Source organism: Terrapene carolina, unplaced genomic scaffold (assembly GCF_002925995.2).
Source record: "Terrapene carolina triunguis isolate 2854851 unplaced genomic scaffold, T_m_triunguis-2.0 Scaffold68, whole genome shotgun sequence".
Classification (NCBI taxonomy): domain Eukaryota; kingdom Metazoa; phylum Chordata; order Testudines; family Emydidae; genus Terrapene; species Terrapene triunguis.
The window spans coordinates 80,524,919-80,542,938 of NW_020664419.1; the positions used below are offsets into that span (position 1 = coordinate 80,524,919).

General features: G+C 38.9%; 1 protein-coding gene across 1 annotated transcript in view; it reads right to left on the reverse strand.

Moving 5' to 3' along the window:
- NUP205 (nucleoporin 205) overlaps nucleotides 1-18,020 on the reverse strand; it is a 67,303-nt gene that overhangs the window by 16,774 nt on the left and 32,509 nt on the right. Inside the window, exons 17-28 of the mRNA XM_026648866.2 lie at nucleotides 16,559-16,696; nucleotides 16,101-16,290; nucleotides 14,939-15,059; nucleotides 14,323-14,404; nucleotides 13,699-13,863; nucleotides 8,486-8,610; nucleotides 7,079-7,193; nucleotides 5,313-5,462; nucleotides 4,738-4,812; nucleotides 3,851-4,008; nucleotides 2,188-2,268; nucleotides 1,536-1,727 (exon numbers count right to left, since the gene is read on the reverse strand). Of these exons, the coding sequence (XP_026504651.1) occupies nucleotides 1,536-1,727; nucleotides 2,188-2,268; nucleotides 3,851-4,008; nucleotides 4,738-4,812; nucleotides 5,313-5,462; nucleotides 7,079-7,193; nucleotides 8,486-8,610; nucleotides 13,699-13,863; nucleotides 14,323-14,404; nucleotides 14,939-15,059; nucleotides 16,101-16,290; nucleotides 16,559-16,696 (1,592 nt within the window). The remainder of the gene's footprint in view (nucleotides 1-1,535; nucleotides 1,728-2,187; nucleotides 2,269-3,850; nucleotides 4,009-4,737; nucleotides 4,813-5,312; nucleotides 5,463-7,078; nucleotides 7,194-8,485; nucleotides 8,611-13,698; nucleotides 13,864-14,322; nucleotides 14,405-14,938; nucleotides 15,060-16,100; nucleotides 16,291-16,558; nucleotides 16,697-18,020) is intronic.

Genomic DNA, 18,020 nt, shown 5'->3' on the forward strand with positions numbered 1-18,020 from the left:
AAAGGAAAAGTTAAACAAGACACAATTTAGAAAAACTTGGCACCAATCTGAGAGCAGCCATAAGAATTCTTCAGGAAGGGGACAAAGTCAGTACACCTCTACCTCGATATAACGCTGTCCTCGAGAGCCAAAAAATCTTACCGCGTAATAGGTGAAACTGCGTTATATCGAACTTGCTTTGATCCCCCGGAGTGCGCAGCCCCGCCCCTCCCCCGGAGCACTGCTTTACCGCGTTATATCCAAATTCGTGTTATGTCGGGTCGCGTTATATCAGGGTAGAGGTGTACGTCATTAGTCTCGTTTCATTTGACTATTTAAATGGTAGAATTACCTTCTCAGTTACCTGTTTATATAAATAACCTTTGCAACCAAAGTTCTTTTCCTAACTTGCCTTTGTATACATATAAAATGATTTTGTACAATTATTTCTTTGTCTTTACAAACTGGTAAAAATTATTCATTTGCCAAAGTTAATAAAAGCGTTAGTTAAAAAAAAAATTGCTCTTCACAAGACCAATAATATGTACATTTCAAAGAAGCAGATAGTTTAGCTGTTGATCTCCAAAAACTCTGGGAATTCAGTGTGCTTTGGCCATGGGAGGCCTCCCTTATGTTTCCTTTACTGTAACAAACATATTGGGAATTTAAAAAAAAAAAAAAGACATACAATTTTTCTTTAAAATAATTCCTACCAAACTAACACAGATGGAAAATGTAATAAAATCAGACAATTTGTATTTTTACCTGGACAAAAATTAGAATAATATTTTTTCTAAAATTCTGCTATAAATTTCTCCATAAATAGGACACCTAATAAAATGATTGTGTATGACATGTCAGAAATTAGGTCTCTGCAAGAAAACCAAAAATAAAGTTTTAATACTTCAATGCTCTGACAACCACAATATTCCTCATCAAACACTGTCCTGGATAGACAGTAATGGTAGTGGCTAGTTGTCCAGCTAGTCACAAATTACTGAAACAATTCAGTGGGAAAACATCCCAAGAGATTTTAGTTACAAAACAATCCACATTTTTAAAAGTCCCTCCCTACTGTAAAATCAAATTTTTGCATTTGCATGTGACATTTTTTTTCTCCCCAAGAAACCAAAAATGGAATATGCAGCTAATCATCCAAATGGACTGAATAAACATCTGAGGTGTTTATTTTTTCCTGCTGGGGGTCCACTATGTCACTGAGGATTCTCCCTTCCCAAAACATTATTTTTCCTTTTATCACATTCCTACCAGTCACTGTCTTTCTAGGTTTCATAATCAGACTGGAACCTCTTTGGTGTTTGTCAACAAGTTGTTCTATCGTCAACATAGTTGTTAATGAATGATACAAAGCATTCCCTCTCTCTATAGCACATGCAATTTTTGCTAGCATAGTGATAGTGATGGAGGAAAACAGGAATACGAACATAGCCCAGTAGGTGTTTTGTAAAATAGTAAAAAGATGAAATTTTATCTTTAATGCAAAATCAAGTACCATCACAGTTCAAAAAGATGGTTGGTTTCCAAAAGACCATTACCTTGTCATGCACATCTTGTAAGAGGTCCCGGATAATCAGCTGTCTGTCTTCAGCCTGTATGAGGTCTTGTGGGCAGGCAGTCAGTATAATTTCCACCAGCTGTCTCCAGGACTCCAGTGCATGCCGCTTTGCATGGAGACACTGCAGCAGCTTGTTCCGCTCCACCACATACTGCAGAATTGTGTTGATCTCCTGGACTCCCAAGAAAAGGAAATTTTAGTTAGATTATATAGCACAAGAAAATGATGACAGACTGCAGGTGGTGTGTCTTACTTTTTGGTCATAGTCTTTGAAAAAAATAAACCACTTAAATATCTTTAGTTTATCAGAAAAAGCAATGGAATTGTTCATTCAATTCAATGGGACTAGGGACTTTTCCAAGCAGGGTGTAAATCTACAGTGCTCTAGAGTGCCGTACGCTAACTGGCCGTCTGGACCCTCCTACCAGGCATTAAAAGTTCCCTCATGTGCTTTGACCTTCTCCCATTTCAAACATCAGTAGGTCAAAGCACACAAGGGAACTTTTAGTGCATGGAGGCAGGTTCCACACAATTAGTGCACAGCAATCTAGTGTGCTGTAGATTTACATCCCAGTTGGCCGCATACTAACTCTCTACCAAGACAAGCCCTAGGTTATTTTGACTAGACTTACCTCCATAAGTAAAGGTCTCTGTCCTATGGCTGCCATTCCTGGAAGGGCATTAACTTCTGCAACCAGAACTCTGTGAAGATACTGGAATTGAAAGAGCAGGGGAAGAAAAAAAAAAAAAAAAATCAAACTAATAGAATGAAAGGGGGTACCAGTACGCCTAAATACTGCCGTGTCTAGATTGTGAACTTCCCTGCTGTCTACAAATGTTTGCAACACATAAGCATAGTGGATTCAGCTTAGGAGACAGCTGCACACTTACCCTGGTAGCGTAGACAAGGCCTAAGTCGACCTAAGTTATGCTACTCCAGCTATGGGAATAACATAGTTGGAGTCAACGGAGCTTAGTGTCTACACCACGCTGCGTCGACAGGAGATGCTCTCCCATTGATTTACCTTACTCCTCTCGTTCCGGTGGAGTACCGGAGTTGACAGGAGAGTGCTCTGCGGTCGATTTAGCAGGTCTTCACTAGACCCGCTAACTTAATCAACCCCCCGCTGCATCGATCACAGCAGCAGCAATCCCCAGTAAGTGTAGACATGACCTTAGTTTCCTTGATTTTGCATGTCCCCGCTTATCTCACCTCTCTCCTATTACTGCAGCCCTTCAACTGCCCAATTCACTCTGCTTCACACCCTCCTCTCATCACTTCCCGCTTTCCTTTTCCCGAACAGTTTTCCTCTTCCTTTATCCACCCCCCCTTAGTCCCACAATCCCTTCCTCTTCCCACTTCAATTTCAACTGCTCCCCACGCCAAAAAAAGTCTAAAGATTTTTAAAACAATTATATTTTAAAAGACATGGAACAACTTCGTATCAACATGGCCAAGTTCTTACCATCACCCAGATAACTGCTTATATGTTGTATCCTTTCCCCAACCCTTTATTTGCTCTTTGTCTTACAGACTTTAAAGTCTTTAAGGCAGGGATTGGGTCTTCCTATATGTTCATACAGCACCCTGCACAATGAACCATGATCCTGACTGCAGCCTTTGCATGCTACTCCATTACATATGTATATAAATAAGTGACAATTTAAGTCACATTATTAATAAAATTTCGGGGGGGGAGAGGGAGTTTAAAATGGAAAAACATTGCAGAGCACAAAAACTCTCCTGAGAGCATCCATCATCAGTATAACACAGATGGAGTACCAATAGCTCTTATACAATATATGGACATTAAAAAGAAAATCAGGTTTAAGTTTAAGTAGCTCACACGATGAAACATCTTCAGAACTTTCTACTCTATAATAAAAGGGGAACAACAATAGCAGGTGAAGTTGCTCAGAAGGTCCATAGGTAATCAAGACTCTGGAGCACTTGGTAGAGGTGGTGGTTCTGCTCCTGGCCCTATTGTAACTGATCACAGCTCATAGTAGTTAGGGCAGGGATAGATAATACATTAATTGCCAATTGTTGCATGCTTGTAACGTGCTACTGAGCTGGATCAGCCTTTGAACTAATAAAGATATTTTTAGTTTAAGTGTCCACTATCTGAACCTCATTGGGAAGGTAAATCCCAACACGGGGGCCAGGGCACTATCAGTGTGTACAATGACCAGTAATAACAGAACCTAAACCCCAACAGCCATTTTTTTAAAATTACAAAATCAAACTTAGACACCTTGCCTATCTTGAGACAGCACTCTCCAAACACAGCTTACCTTGACGTTGCAGATAACTTGCCCACGTGCATTCTTGTGCTCACAGTTAGCAATGACCAGTTCAATCTGAGCACGGTCAAAAAAATCCAGTTGCAAAGGTTCAGGGATCTCCTGGCTGAAGTCAATGGAATCCAGAATACTCAAGATCTTCCTGCGTACTGTGAAAGAAAATGAACTATTATCCTATTCAGAAATACCAAGGACCTACTGGGACCTTAACTGACATTTATAAATACAATTCTTCACTTTAACATGCCTCACAGTAAGAGCTTTCTGACCAGCTAAGGCTACGAATCTGTTAACAGAATAGATTTTTGGTTTTTATGATTTAGATTAGATTAACTCATTTCTACAATGTTATTTCTCATTTTATATATGAACATGGGCCAAAATTTTCAGGTGTCTAAAATTCAGCTCCTAAATAAAAAACAGCCTGATTTTCAGAGGTGAAGAGAACTTGCGGCAACTTTTGAGTGCCTGACATGGATTTAGGAGCTCAACTTTAGTCACCTAAGTTTTAAAAAAAACTTTAACACAAATACAAATATTTTCAGTCACAGAAACTTAAATGATACTATTTAGGGGTGTGTCACAGTAAGTCTCAAAATTGTTACTGTGTCAGTTCACTTACGGACTGCCTTTTGCCCTCCCTTGTGCATTACTCTTTTACCTCTTCTCCTGTTCCAGTATTTTTCCCTCATTATAAAACTCACTTGCTTTCTAAAATCCATTATTTCATGCTAGATAATAGTGTTCTGCATACTGTAGTTGTTGCTGTTGCTTATGTCTGCCATTTTTCATGCTGAAATCGATCTGCTAGAGGCAGCCTTTCCTGTTCATCAGTAGAAAATCCTTATTAAGAAATAATGAATCTCCAGAGCATTTACCTTTGGAGGCGGTGTCAACGTGAAGAAACGCACTGATTGATCGACTTTCATCTTCCATTCCTCCTTCACCATCAGCTAAGAGTATTGAAATACAATAAATCAGAAAACTAAGATAGAGAAAATATGTAAACAATTTGACCAAGCCTGAAAGGGCACATGACACGACTGCCGACCAGTCAATTTCTCACTTTTAGGTCACTGGTTCAAATCCAGACCAGGATGGTAGAAAGTGAAAACAGTTATTGTCTGTTCGCTGGTGGCTAATGATTCTATCCAGGTTGGAGAGGTAATGTCTGTAGAATACTTTACAGAGATGTTTCAAACAAACCGACAGCCAAACAAAAAAGAATGAAAGGAAGAAAGAGTATAATCCTGTGTTCCATACATTGCAGTCCACATTCCTCACTCCTGCAGTGCCAATACCAAACCAAATACCAGAAAGGTTTTCAAATGTTAGACAAGAACTAAAATGTGTATGTATATAAAAGAGGAGTAATTTAAGTAAGGAAAGAGGACTCTCTCACTAGTTCAAGTCTTGGTTTCCCTATTCTCCCCCAAAACATACCCCACTTTACCTAAGTAAGGTTTTACAGGCATGTCATCCAGCAGCAGATGCAAGAGTCTCTGTGTGTGGGAACGCTGGCGGTTCAGTGATGTCACACGCAGTTCTATAGATGCAGTTTTCATCAGCCAAGACATCTGGTTTAGTGCTGAAATCTCATGTTCTAGGTAAGGGAAAGAATCACACAGCTGAGTAAAAATAATGCTCCATATTACAAGAAAATTGTTTTTTGTTTGGGTGGGCGGTTTTTGGATGATGCATGTGAGAGAAGTGATTTTCAACTTAATTGAACCTGGCTAAATTGTTTCCTTACTTCTTGCTCATGAAAGCTAAGGACTGACAGAACTGTCCAACGCCAGGAATAGTTGCAGTGGTCACACATGTATGTACCATCTACACTGCACAGTACTCTGCCTTTTCTGAGCAAAGACGGTCAATTCTGATCAATTATGGTGCCTTTATGATCTGAATGAATATCAACTAGGCACTCAGCTGAGATAGAATGTACTCAGCCTAAGTCTACACTTGCAGCAGCACGTAGAGCAGACACTAGACACCCAGTTAGCATGGGTGTAAACAGCAGTGTAGATGGTGAGGCTGGCTTAGGTGAGTAGAGGAGTAGAGCAGAGCACCCTACATGCCTGAACCCCATAGATATATACCCTACATGGGCGCTCTACAAGCCCAAGCAGTGCCTCCCACATCTGTAGTGTCCCACTGCCTCCGGATTGCCAGAGCCTTTCTCTGCCACAATGTGAAAGGCTCTGGCAGCAGGGATAGGCTTCGTCAAGGGGGAAACAGTAGGGAAAGGCTCCAGCAGAGAGAAGCTGTCGGAGCCTTTCCCCACAGCCTCCCTGCTGCTGGAACCTTTCATTGCGGCATGTAGCTACACATGTAATGCCTCTACTCTACACACTGCCATTAGTCAAACTTGACCAGGCTTGAACTGTCGCCTCCAGAAATCTTCATGTTCTATGTTCATCTAATTTAGGATTGTAAAATCTTTGAGGTAGACACTGTTTTTTAATCTCTAAAGGATTATCCAAAGTCATGGCACTATATACACATTTACTAACAAATAGTAAATTAATACATTGCATCACCTAGACCAGCCTTTGTTACATCCAATTAATTTTTAAACTTATTCTCATTATTACAACTGAAAAATATCTTTAGAAACATTAAAATGCACCTATTCATTATTCAAAAATTAATGCCAGCATTAGAAATAATCTCAGGCAATTATTCATAACAAGGAAGCCCTTCATAATATTTCATAACATTCATACTATTCGCATACAATTCTTCACTTCCCTGGCTCTACCTGGATCCGAAAGCCTTCCCCACTTTTCAAAATGTAGAATTCCACAGTAGGATCTAACAAATTTGTAATGGAAGTGAAACTTACAAATACTCTAGACTTTTGTGGGATTCGCAAATTAAACAGGGAAAATTGCAAACCACAATAATAAAATATTTTGAGAAAAAAAAGTGTATCTTGAAATGTGTCTCTCTCTTCCATGTCCCCTCTCACCCATGCCTACTCAGTCTGCAAATTTGATATGATGGTATACAACAGCTTTCACAATTACAGTTTGGATTTCAGACTAGTAAATCCAAGGAGATTACTTTGCTAAAATTAACAAATTAGCTGACAGACTGGATTTAATCCATTCAATCAAGAACTCACCTAGAACCTTGACACCTCCCAATATCAAAGGGATAAGCAATTTTAAATTAACATGAATTTTTCTTCTAAATAATTTTTTTTTTTTTTACCTTTGATAGAAAATGGCAAATGCTGCAACTGAGAGAATAAGAAATCCTGGCTGGTCCTCAAATATCTCATAGTTGGACCTGATGTATCTGAGCATGCACACAACTGATAGATCACCTGATAATCGGAACAAAAATAAGATTTTAATTTCTGTTCCAAATTTAAAAGACACCAAGTCAAGAGAAAAATAAGATAAACACAAAAATATATGACTTAACTAATACTGTGTCTGTGTTTAAAACAAACATCCCATTGGTCTACTCCAAGGCTGAATAAATCACTTATATCAGATTGTCACACCACTGAAGGACTAGATGAATAGGTAGATGATTAGCTTCTATTCATACATGCTGTGGCACCATCCTCTTCTCTTAGCTGGAAAGGTATGGAGGCTTCTCAATCCTTGAATCCACCAAAGGAAGGAAATATACTCCATGTCACTTTCCTTCTGTGGCATGTCTTCCTTCCTGACTTTAGAACCAATTTGAATGAATTCCATTTGAAGTCATTTTTATTTCAAAAGGCTTCTAGCATGACATGTTGACTTATTTATATTTTCATCTGATTTGATTTTATATGCAAGGCGCCTAGCTCATCAATGATGCATACATGCCTAATTAAATTATGGCCATTTAGAATATAATTATTTCTCATTGCTGCAAAGTTAAGGGGAGACACTCCACACTAGATTTTGAGAGTTCTTTACAAGTAAGGATTATTCATATTTTTTATTCTCTAGGCCAGTGGTTCTCAAACTAGGGCCATCACCTGTTCAGGGAAAGCCCCGGCGGGCCGGGCCGGTTTGTTTATCTGCCGCGTCCGCAGGTTCGGCCAATCGCAGCTCCCACTGGCCGCGGTTCGCCGCTTCAGGCCAATGGGGGCTGCAGGAAGCGGTGCGGGACGTGCTGGCCGCCCTTCCTGCAGCCCCCATTGGCCTGGAGCGGTGAACCACGGGCAGTGGGAGCCGCGATCGGCCGAACCTGCGGACGCGGCAGGTAAACAAACCAGCCCGGCCCACCAGGGGCTTTCCCTGAACAAGCGGCGGCCCTAGTTTGAGAACCACTGCTCTAGGCAAACAATGGATGGTGCAAAAATAGAACAACACACTCCTTGTTTAATTAACAAGCCACACATTAGTAGGAGAAACACAAAGCAAAGGTTGCTTTATAAAGAGTATCCATTTACTAACTTTGGTGTGATTGCAGATTCTTTATATTGTAAATGCGCAGTAATCCATTTTTACATACGGAACGGTAGAGGAGTAAAAGTTTTAGTATGTAAAAAAATGTAGCATAAACATTTGGAACAAAAAACTATCCAATCACAACCACCTCTGTGCTCATTACTAACCAAGAAGTGGTAAACCCTGTTTCAGATTCTGCCAACAGGAAATATTCTGTATACAATACCTGATAACACAGTTCTGCAAGATGGGGAGATTCTTGCACTGCTGTAGGGCCCGTCCTCGTTTCAGTACCTTTCTCCAGTATATTCAAAATAGCATGAAGGCAAGTTCGTGGGCAACCCAAGACACCTTAAAAGAAGATTAATTATTTTTGTTTAGCACTGGTTGACTTTCATAAATGTCATTAACATGCATAGCTTACATATGCACCATTACAGAAACCAGATCTCTCACACAGATTGTGCACTGCACACACAGCTGTGTTCCACATATCAGCTTCACAAAATCTGGCAGAGATTTTGGTATGGTAATATAAACAGAAGTGGGAATTGCACCTTATTAAAATTCATAAGAAAGTGTTTGACACACTTTTTTTTTTTTTTTTTATTAAATAGAGAGAACAAATATTCCCATATCTGTCACAGTTTATTTAGGACCCTTTTTCTTCAATTCTATTAAAAAACAACAGTGAATTCAGTAAGTTTTTTTCATATTCTTGATAAACTGCATAACAATTTTGGATTCCTGCTCTCTACTAAGCTTTGAAATTATTGGTCAATACTCCATTAAAAGGAGAGATTAATACTCTTGTCTTCCATTGATTATATCATGAAATTTACATGGTTAAACTTGCACACTAACCAAGAAAATATGATTCAATGTGAAAATGGAGCCCTTTCTTTTTATTCTTTTTTTAATCACTATCTCCTTCAAATGATGAACAGAACAAGTTCCATGCTTGTAGTGTTTCAGAATCTGGTTGAAGAGTAGGATGGCCAGGAATCATCAATAATTATATTTGTTAATCTATGGCATGATTATCACCCAACTTGTAAAATGATGAATAAATATCTAAATAATAATAAATGCTCTATAGTGAGATAAGAAATTAATTCCTGCAAGGATTTCACATGGCAACGTAAGCCATGAGAGCAAAGCATCATAAGAATCCCAATGTGAAATGTTTTGTTTAACTGCCGCACACAGATATGCGCGTCTACCACTTCCTACCAGAAGATCTGAAATAAAACAAACCTAAAGATCCTAAATATATTCAAGTATTCTCTTGAAAATCATTCTTTAAATATCTCCATTCATCAGAACACACAGAAAAAATTGTTTTCCATCCTAGAGTCAGATTCAACACAATTTACTTAAACCATTAAACCAAAAATATAATGTTCACCTGGACTGAAATCTCCATACCTGTTTTCAATGCAAAACGAGTTTTAGAAAGTCAAACATATAAATACTTGTGGAGTGTCATAATAAATTGAAGATCTACTTAATGTCATAATGATGTAAAAGTACTTTGCACCTAGGTCAGAATGGAGACATTCAAGATTACTATATTAAGTGCCTCTAGCTTTCCTGGTAAGGCTACCTGTGGATAAGAGCAAGTCGTTTACATACTGGCCATTGTTAAGCTATTATATTGTGGACACTTGTTTGCAGCAACACCTTGAAAGAGCCACCACCACATATGAGCAACAATTCGCTGGGAACACTTTCCCTACTATGTCAATGCTCCCCGTAACAGCAACAGCCGCTTAGGAGCAACATAGCAAAAGGGCACCGATATGTTGCTACTAATGAGAGTCGACTGTATTTTGAAACTGCCAAACCACTATCAGCAAGTAAAAGTGACCTGTAAGTGGGGAAAAAAGGACTCATTTCCTTTTGTATGTCTTTTTGGTGCATAAAGGCAGCCTGAATTTTTTTTTATTATTATTATTTTTTCACATTATAAATTCAGGTTCCATCCACCCCACTCTTCCTGGAAGGAATTTGCTGGGATTATATCCAATATCAAGCAATTGCAAGCTGATTGGGAGGGGTATTCGGTTTTGTTCAGAGTATTTAAAACAGGTATTTATATTGGTTTCTTCTTCAAGGCTTTGTCCCATCTATCTGGGGTTGGCTCTTCGAGTCTTTCTCCATTCCAGTCTGTCTTAAAGCAGTTCCTTGGAAACTGCAGCTAATCAAATACTTTTGTACATCTATCTATCTAGTTTTGGGTCTTCCAACATCTCTCAAACTTACAAGTGGAGGGTAACACTCTATTTCCTATATATTCTTCCGATCTTTTTTTTCACCTAATCACCTAAACCTGAATTCCCTCAGCTTTTCTATAATTAGTACCACCACACTTCCCTAATGCCTTTGTTCTGAACATAGTCCTTCCTTCTAACTCTAATCATCTATCTTAACATTTTCATTTTCACTGTATTCAAGATCTGCTCCTATTTCTTCCTCTGTGCCCAGCATTCAGTGCCACGCAAAAGTACAGGCTCAATTACCATTGTGTAGACCTTACTTTCAATTTGACAGGCATTCTCCTATTGCAGATAATGAAAACAACTAAAAACATGTTTGGAGTTAACACCTATATATTTAAAACATTCTATAAAAGAGGTGGAAGAAAAAGTCTGTTTCAGAAATATACCTCACAACTAGGGCTGTCAAGCGATTAAAAAAAATAATCGTGATTAAAAAAATTAATCGCGATTAAATCACACTGTTAATAAGAATACCATTTATTTAAATATTTTGGGTGTTTTCTAAATTTTCAAAGATATTATTTCAATTACAACATAGAATACAAATGTACAGTGCTCACTTTATATTTATTTTTGATTACAAGTATTTGCACTGTAAAAAAAAATAGTATTTTTGAATTTACCTAATACAAGTACTATAGTGCAATCTCTTTATCAGGAAAGTTGAACTTACAAATGTAGAATTATGTACAAAAAAACTGCATTCAAAAATAAAACAATGTAAAATTTTAGAGCCTTCAAGTCCACTCAGTCCTACGTCAGCCAATCACTCAGACAAACAAAAAGAACAGGAGTACTTGTGGCACCTTAGAGACTAACAGATTTAAGAACCTGATTGATTTTTGATTTTTCCTTGTTTTTAGATCCAAGGGAGTTGGATCTGTATTCACCAGGAGTTGGTGAAAGGAAGGAAGGGGGAAGGGTCAATTTCTCCTTGTTTTAAGATCCAAGGGGTTTGGATCTGTATTCACCAGGGAATTGGTGAAAGGTTTTTCAAAGCTTCCCAGGGAAGGGAATTAATTTTTGGGAATGGTGGCAGCGGACCAGATCTAAGCTGGTAGTTAAGCTTAGAAGTCTTCATGCAGGCCCCCACAGTTGTACCCTAAAGTTCAGAGTGGGGAAGGAGCCTTGACAACACCATACAACATAAACACTAACCCAGGAACCTATCCTTGCAACAAAGCCCGATGCCAACTCTGTCCACATATCTATTCAAGTGACACCATCATAGGACCTAATCACATCAGCCACGCCATCAGGGGCTCGTTCACCTGCACATCTACCAACGTGATATATGCCATCATGTTCAAAGTGGGGATACAGCCTTGACATGGTGCCACAAGTACTCCTGTTCTTTTTGCGGATACAGACTAACACGGCTGCTACTCTGAAATCAGACAAACAAGTTTGGTTATAATTTGTAGGAGATAATGCTGCTCGCTTCTTGTTTACAATGTCACCTGAAAGTGAGAACAGGCGTTCGAATGGCACTTTTGTAGCCGGCGTTGCAAGATATTTATGTGCCAAATGCGTTAAAAATTCATATGTCCCTTCATGCTACAACCAACATTCCAGAGGACGTGTCCATCCTGATGACGGGTTCTGCTCAATAACGATCTAAAGCAGAGTGGACCAACATGTTCATTTTCATCATCTGAGTCAGATGCCACCAGAAGAAGTTGATTTTCTTTTTTGGTGGCTCGGGTTCTGTAGTTTCCATATCTGAGTGTTGCTCTTTTAAGTCTACTGAAAGCATGCTCCACACCTCGTCCCTCTCAGATCTTGGACGGCACTTCAGATTCTTAAACCTTGGGTCAAGTGCTGTAGCTATCCTTAGAAATCTCACACTGGTACCTTCTTTGCGTTTTGTCAAATCTGCTGTGAAAGTGTTCTTAAAACGAACATGTGCTGGGTCATCATCCGAGATGGCTATGAGATTAACTATATGGCAGAATGCAAGTAAAACAGAACAAGAGACATACAATTATCCCACCAAGGAGTTCAGTCCCAAATGTATTTAACACATTTTTTTAACGAGCATCATCAGCATGGAAGCGTGTCCTCTAGAACGGTGGCCGAAGAACGAAGGGGCATATGAATGTTTAGCATATCTGACACGTAATACCTTGCAACGCTGGCTACAAAAGTGCCATGAGAACGCCTGTTCTCACTTTCAGGTGACATTATACACAAGAAGCGGGCAGCATCATCTCCTGCAAATTTTAATCAAACTTGTTTGGCTGAGTGATTGGCTGAAGCAGGATTGAGTGGACTTGTAGGCTCTAAAGTTTTACATTGTTTTATTTTTGAATGCAGTTTTTTTTGTACATAATTCTACATTAGTAAGTTCAACTTTCATGATAAACAGATTGCACTACCGTACTTGTATTAGGTGAATTGAAAAATACTATTTCTTTTGTTTTTTTTACTGTGCAAATATTTGTAATCAAAAATAAATATAGTGAGCACTGTACACTTAGTATTCTGTGCTGTAATTGAAATCAGTATATTTGAAAATGTAGAAAACATCCAAAAATATTTAATAAATTTCAATTGGTATTCTATTGTTTAACAGTGCGATTAATCGCGATTGATTTTTTTTTAGTTAATCGTATGAGTTACCTGCGATTGACAGCCCTACTCATAACCCTTTCAACTAAGAGCTGAGAAAGCTAACAAATTCAGACAAACCCGCACCCAGTTTTCCAGCAAAGTCAAGTAACACCAGAGACTTGCCATTCTTGACACTTCTAAAATGTTTCTAAGAAACAAAAAGAAAAGAAAATCCACCCATGCACAAACACACTTTACAGGCCTTCTTTACACACCTTACAAGGCTAAAATTCACTTTCTTCTTCCAAAGATTACCTTGAGGAAAGAAAGGCGAACTTCTACATGATATAACTGGTTCAAACCAGATTAGCATCTGTATATCTCCAGGTTCTCCTTACTGTGTAAAAGAATGTGTCCTGTGGTAGCTTACACTTCGTATTTGAGTATCAATATACTTTTAAAATCCAATTCTTTAAGGTTAAGGCCATTTCCCTTGATGTCATGAACGAGGAATCAGGATTTTTTCCACTGAGCTTTCCAATACATTGTCTCAACATTGATACAAAAGCTAGATAAATGCTAGATCCCCTTTTCATCCACATACCTGGGTCTTGCAGATTTGTGGTGCTGACAGGTTTCTTCAGTTCAAACCCCAAAAAGTACAGGGCCAGATTGGGTGGACTGCACTCCAGAGAGGTGATGAGAAGGTTCAGGATGTGGATTTTTGTTTCATGGTGGATCCGAGACTGCTTCTTTTCAGATTCCAGATCTTATTAGAAAGTGAAAAAAGGTCAGATGAAAACTGAAACGAAGATAATGTAACTACTGCATGGCCTTCCCTAGCCACAACATACAAACCAAATAAAAGAAAGCTACGGGTAAAACTCAGATCACTCTAGCAATTTCCAGGAATTAATTCCAAATAACTATTGAATATAATCCTGCACAATTTGTCCGCAGCAATTTATAATTTTTCTCTCTTAAGAACTGGTTCGATTTTGAATAGGTTGTTCTTACAGTATCTTCTTAATTTAAAATAAATGAAGAATACTCTTCATCCAACTATGGGGCCCTCTGTGCAATTGCGGTGCCAAAACCATAACAGTTTCAGGGTTTACTTGCTCAGTAATTTGAAAGCTGTACTTGCATGTATTTCCTTAGCTCGCTTTCAGCCATTTGAATCTACACAAAAGATACTCATGTAAATAAAATGTGACCAGTCACATACCATCTTCTGGATTAATTAATTCCTCTGCATCTTCATTGTCCAAACACTCCACAAACCCAGCCATCAGCTTCTGGCTTATACTCTGGATTCAGAAATGGAAGGTTGGGAATGAAAAACAGAGAGAAATTTGGTGAAGATAAAACACTGATTTAAGTACAAGATGATTTTAAAAAATGAAATTTTATAGTTTCACACACAGGTGTAAATTTCACTGACAAATGTGATCAAACTAGTGAGCATTAATTATTGGGGTCTTAACTGTTCTAAGCATAGGTCAACTGGTAAGCCACATGATAAATAATATTTTAAACTCTAGTGTCTTAAAAATATGCTACATTAACCTCCCCTAGGGAGGACAGTCTAAACAAAGAAAAGGGTTAGTATGTCATACAAAACTGTCCTGTTCTTATCATGGTAACTGTTTCATTAAAAATGTAATGCCATGAATAAGTAGCCAATCTTTATGGTGCTATGGAAAAATAATCTGTTCTTTTGTAGAGACAAGGCACTATGTAGCCTCACCACATATAATCTAGGTTTGTTTTTAGAAAGTAGTAAAAATACTGTTTTCCCATCACTACTTTCTTTCCCCAAATTCAAACAGAATAGTCGTTACCTGATCATGTGTGAAATCTCCTACTAGCTTTATCTGAATGTTGGAGTTACAAGAAATGCAACAGAGGATCTTGGCACTTTCAAAAGCCAGTTCAGGATTGCTGTTGCCATGATAAAGATACCTTTAAAAAATTTCAAGAATAATGTAATTAAATTGTTGATCACTCCAGAGTCTCCAGAGAATACTACCCAGAGGAAAAAAGAACATTTGTAAACTGAAACAATTTAAAATAAAATCTGAATAATCCAGTATATATAGAAAACTTTTTAAATTATAGATTGAAATTTTTGTCTACAGAGGTACACAGCAGCTAAACCCTCTCACCGCCAGTAATAAAAACTGACCAGGAGACAGATCACTCCCAGAAATTTTTCTGTTGTTTCCTCTACCCTATATCCAACTTAAAGGGGTCAATATAAATGAAAGAAGGCATTGGGACACATCCTCAGGAAATAAGTGGACAAAGAGCAATGGTCTGAAAGACTTCTATCTGAAAACTGTACACTTACTATTGTTATATGTAACATCTGATATTATAACAACTAAGAGAAAAAACTATTTACACACTTTGTTTTTACAGGGCTGTGTGTGTAATGATTTCACTGTTTCTCCTATGTAGTCAGTTTTCCAGTTGTTTGTATTGGCCTGCCTATAGTAAAATGTCATTGTAAACCACAAACACTGGCAGAGGGACTCAAGTGTTGTACTTGAAACTGCATTGCTCTCTGTTTGAAAATCAAGTTGACAGTGTCCCTTTAATGGGAATAATTAACAGTCAGTTCTGCAAAAGGCTAGGGTGGCAGATTGGGTCAAAGGAACTTTTACTGGCCCAATCTACGGCTATCATGAAAAAGTCCGGGGTGGAGAAATGAAGGTTATACACAGGTGAGCAATGAATTTAAAAGTTCTGAATTTCACAGAAAGGATGTGTAACTTTGAAATTTCTGTTCTGAGGAATTCTTCTAAGGAGAAAATACAAACATAGGCCCCACTCTTGCAATCGGATGTATGCAGGTGGACTCTTCAGGCTGTGCAGAATTCACTGTTCAGCGAGGCTCTGAGCAAGCAGAAGGGTCTGCTGTGTGGCTCCAACTGAAGAATTGCCTCTCTTCACTTTCCAACACAGCCAAAGTGCCTGCCCCCCAAAGTAATTTGTGCCTACCTGGCAATGTTTACCACGTTGTCTGCCTTTTTAGTGCGGGGGTTGATTCCTTGCAGCAGCTGTTCCAGAGGTGTGACAATTAGGGAAAGGTGACTCTCACGTAAGAGATCCATAAAGAGGTTCTCCTTCTGTAGGGTCAGATTAAGAAGTGCAAGGCAATATTGCACTGCTTTCTCCAAATGCATCTTCCCTACAGAACATAGGCAAAAAAGCAAACATATACAACAGTTACACAGCAAACCACAATTCCTGGAGCCTCTACAAAAAGGTAATATTTGAACAGCTCATCAAAATACTCTGTCAGAACAGTACCTTGAGATCTGAACTTTTTTCAGTTAACTTCCCTCAAAACATAACTTTATACATTTGAGAAACAAAAGATATATAGAAATATCAGTGTCACATTGCTGTTGGTAAACTCTTCACTAATATCTTAAAAATAAACTAATGGTACATACCAGGAAAGGGGGCATATGTATCAAGCTGTTTAACCCCTTCTTCCAGCAGACTAAGGGACAGTTCCAACATTGGTGACTCATTCAACAAATGATACATCAGACTGAATCCAGGTGGTTTATGTGCTATTATTTCTTCTCCTAAAAAAGAAAAAAAAAAATGGGGGAAATTACTTACTAGTAATTGTTTGTCAGAGGAATCCTCTTACTCCATTCCATACCAGAAAACATCTCAATGACAGCTGCTGTAGCAAGCAACACCTCAATGCAATGTGAGATATCACAGGAAAATTCCTTGGAGCACTCTCCAGCCAAAAGCCATGTAAGCAGATGGCAGCTCATAAAAGCTAGGAAAAAATAGTGGTGGTGACTGCCACAAGACAGCCTTTGAAATCTAAAAGCTGAATTTTAGCTTTCACCAGGTGTACTCTTCCTGGAAATATCCAACCTTTACATTTAAATCAGTAAAGGATGTCCAAGCCACAATCTCTTCAGAATCACCTACTCTGGGTTTTTCAGAATGTTTTTAGATCACAGAAACAAATTTGCATGACTTTAGATTCCTCTGAAGACCTTGTGTGAGGAAAAAAGAAAACCGATGGACTAAATGTTTGATATACATATTATAAATATCTGCTGCAATGAACTAGAGCAGTGGTTCTCAAACTAGGGCTGCCGCTTGTTCAGGGAAAGCCCCTAGCAGGCCGAGCCGGTTTGTTTACCTGCCGCGTCCACAGGTTCGGCTGATCGCGGCTCCCACTGGCCGCGGTTTGCCGCTCCAGGCCAATGGGGGCTGCAGGAAGCAGCGCAGGCCAAGGGACATGCTGGCCGCCCTTCCTGCAGCCCCCATTGGCCTGGATTGGCAAACCGCGGCCAGAGGGAGCGATCGGCCAAACCTGCGGACGCGGCAGGTAAATAAACCGGCCCGGCCCGCCAGCGGCTTTCCCTGAACAAGCGGCAGCCCTAGTTTGAGAACCACTGAACTAGAGCATAGAAGAAAACTATTGTTGGTATGATACTCAAACGTCATCAGAAAACAAAATCAGGAGGCAAAAGAAAAAACTTTTCAAATAAGAAAAAGTCTATATTAACATTCCCAGTTTACTTATCCTCCTAAATAAGAAAAAGGAAGATGATGTAGGACACAAATACTGGAGCTGAAAGGATCCTTTTTACTATGTGATCTAGAGGCCTTCCAGACTGTGCCAAACTTACTAGAAAGCCATTTCTGCCTGGCTCTCCACTTAAGCACGGTTTCTAAAGGCTCTTTGAGCCTGTTGCAAATTAACAAGCATTACTTAGTGAGAAACTTTAAGAGGAAGCTTCACATTAAAAAATGTGCAGTACAAGACACCAAGAAACAAAACTAAGATGAATAAACTCAACCGTAGCCTCAAACTCACTATAATGCAGCAACTGTCTTCTTAGTGGGCCTCAGAAGAGTAGTATCCCTCATTAAGCCAAA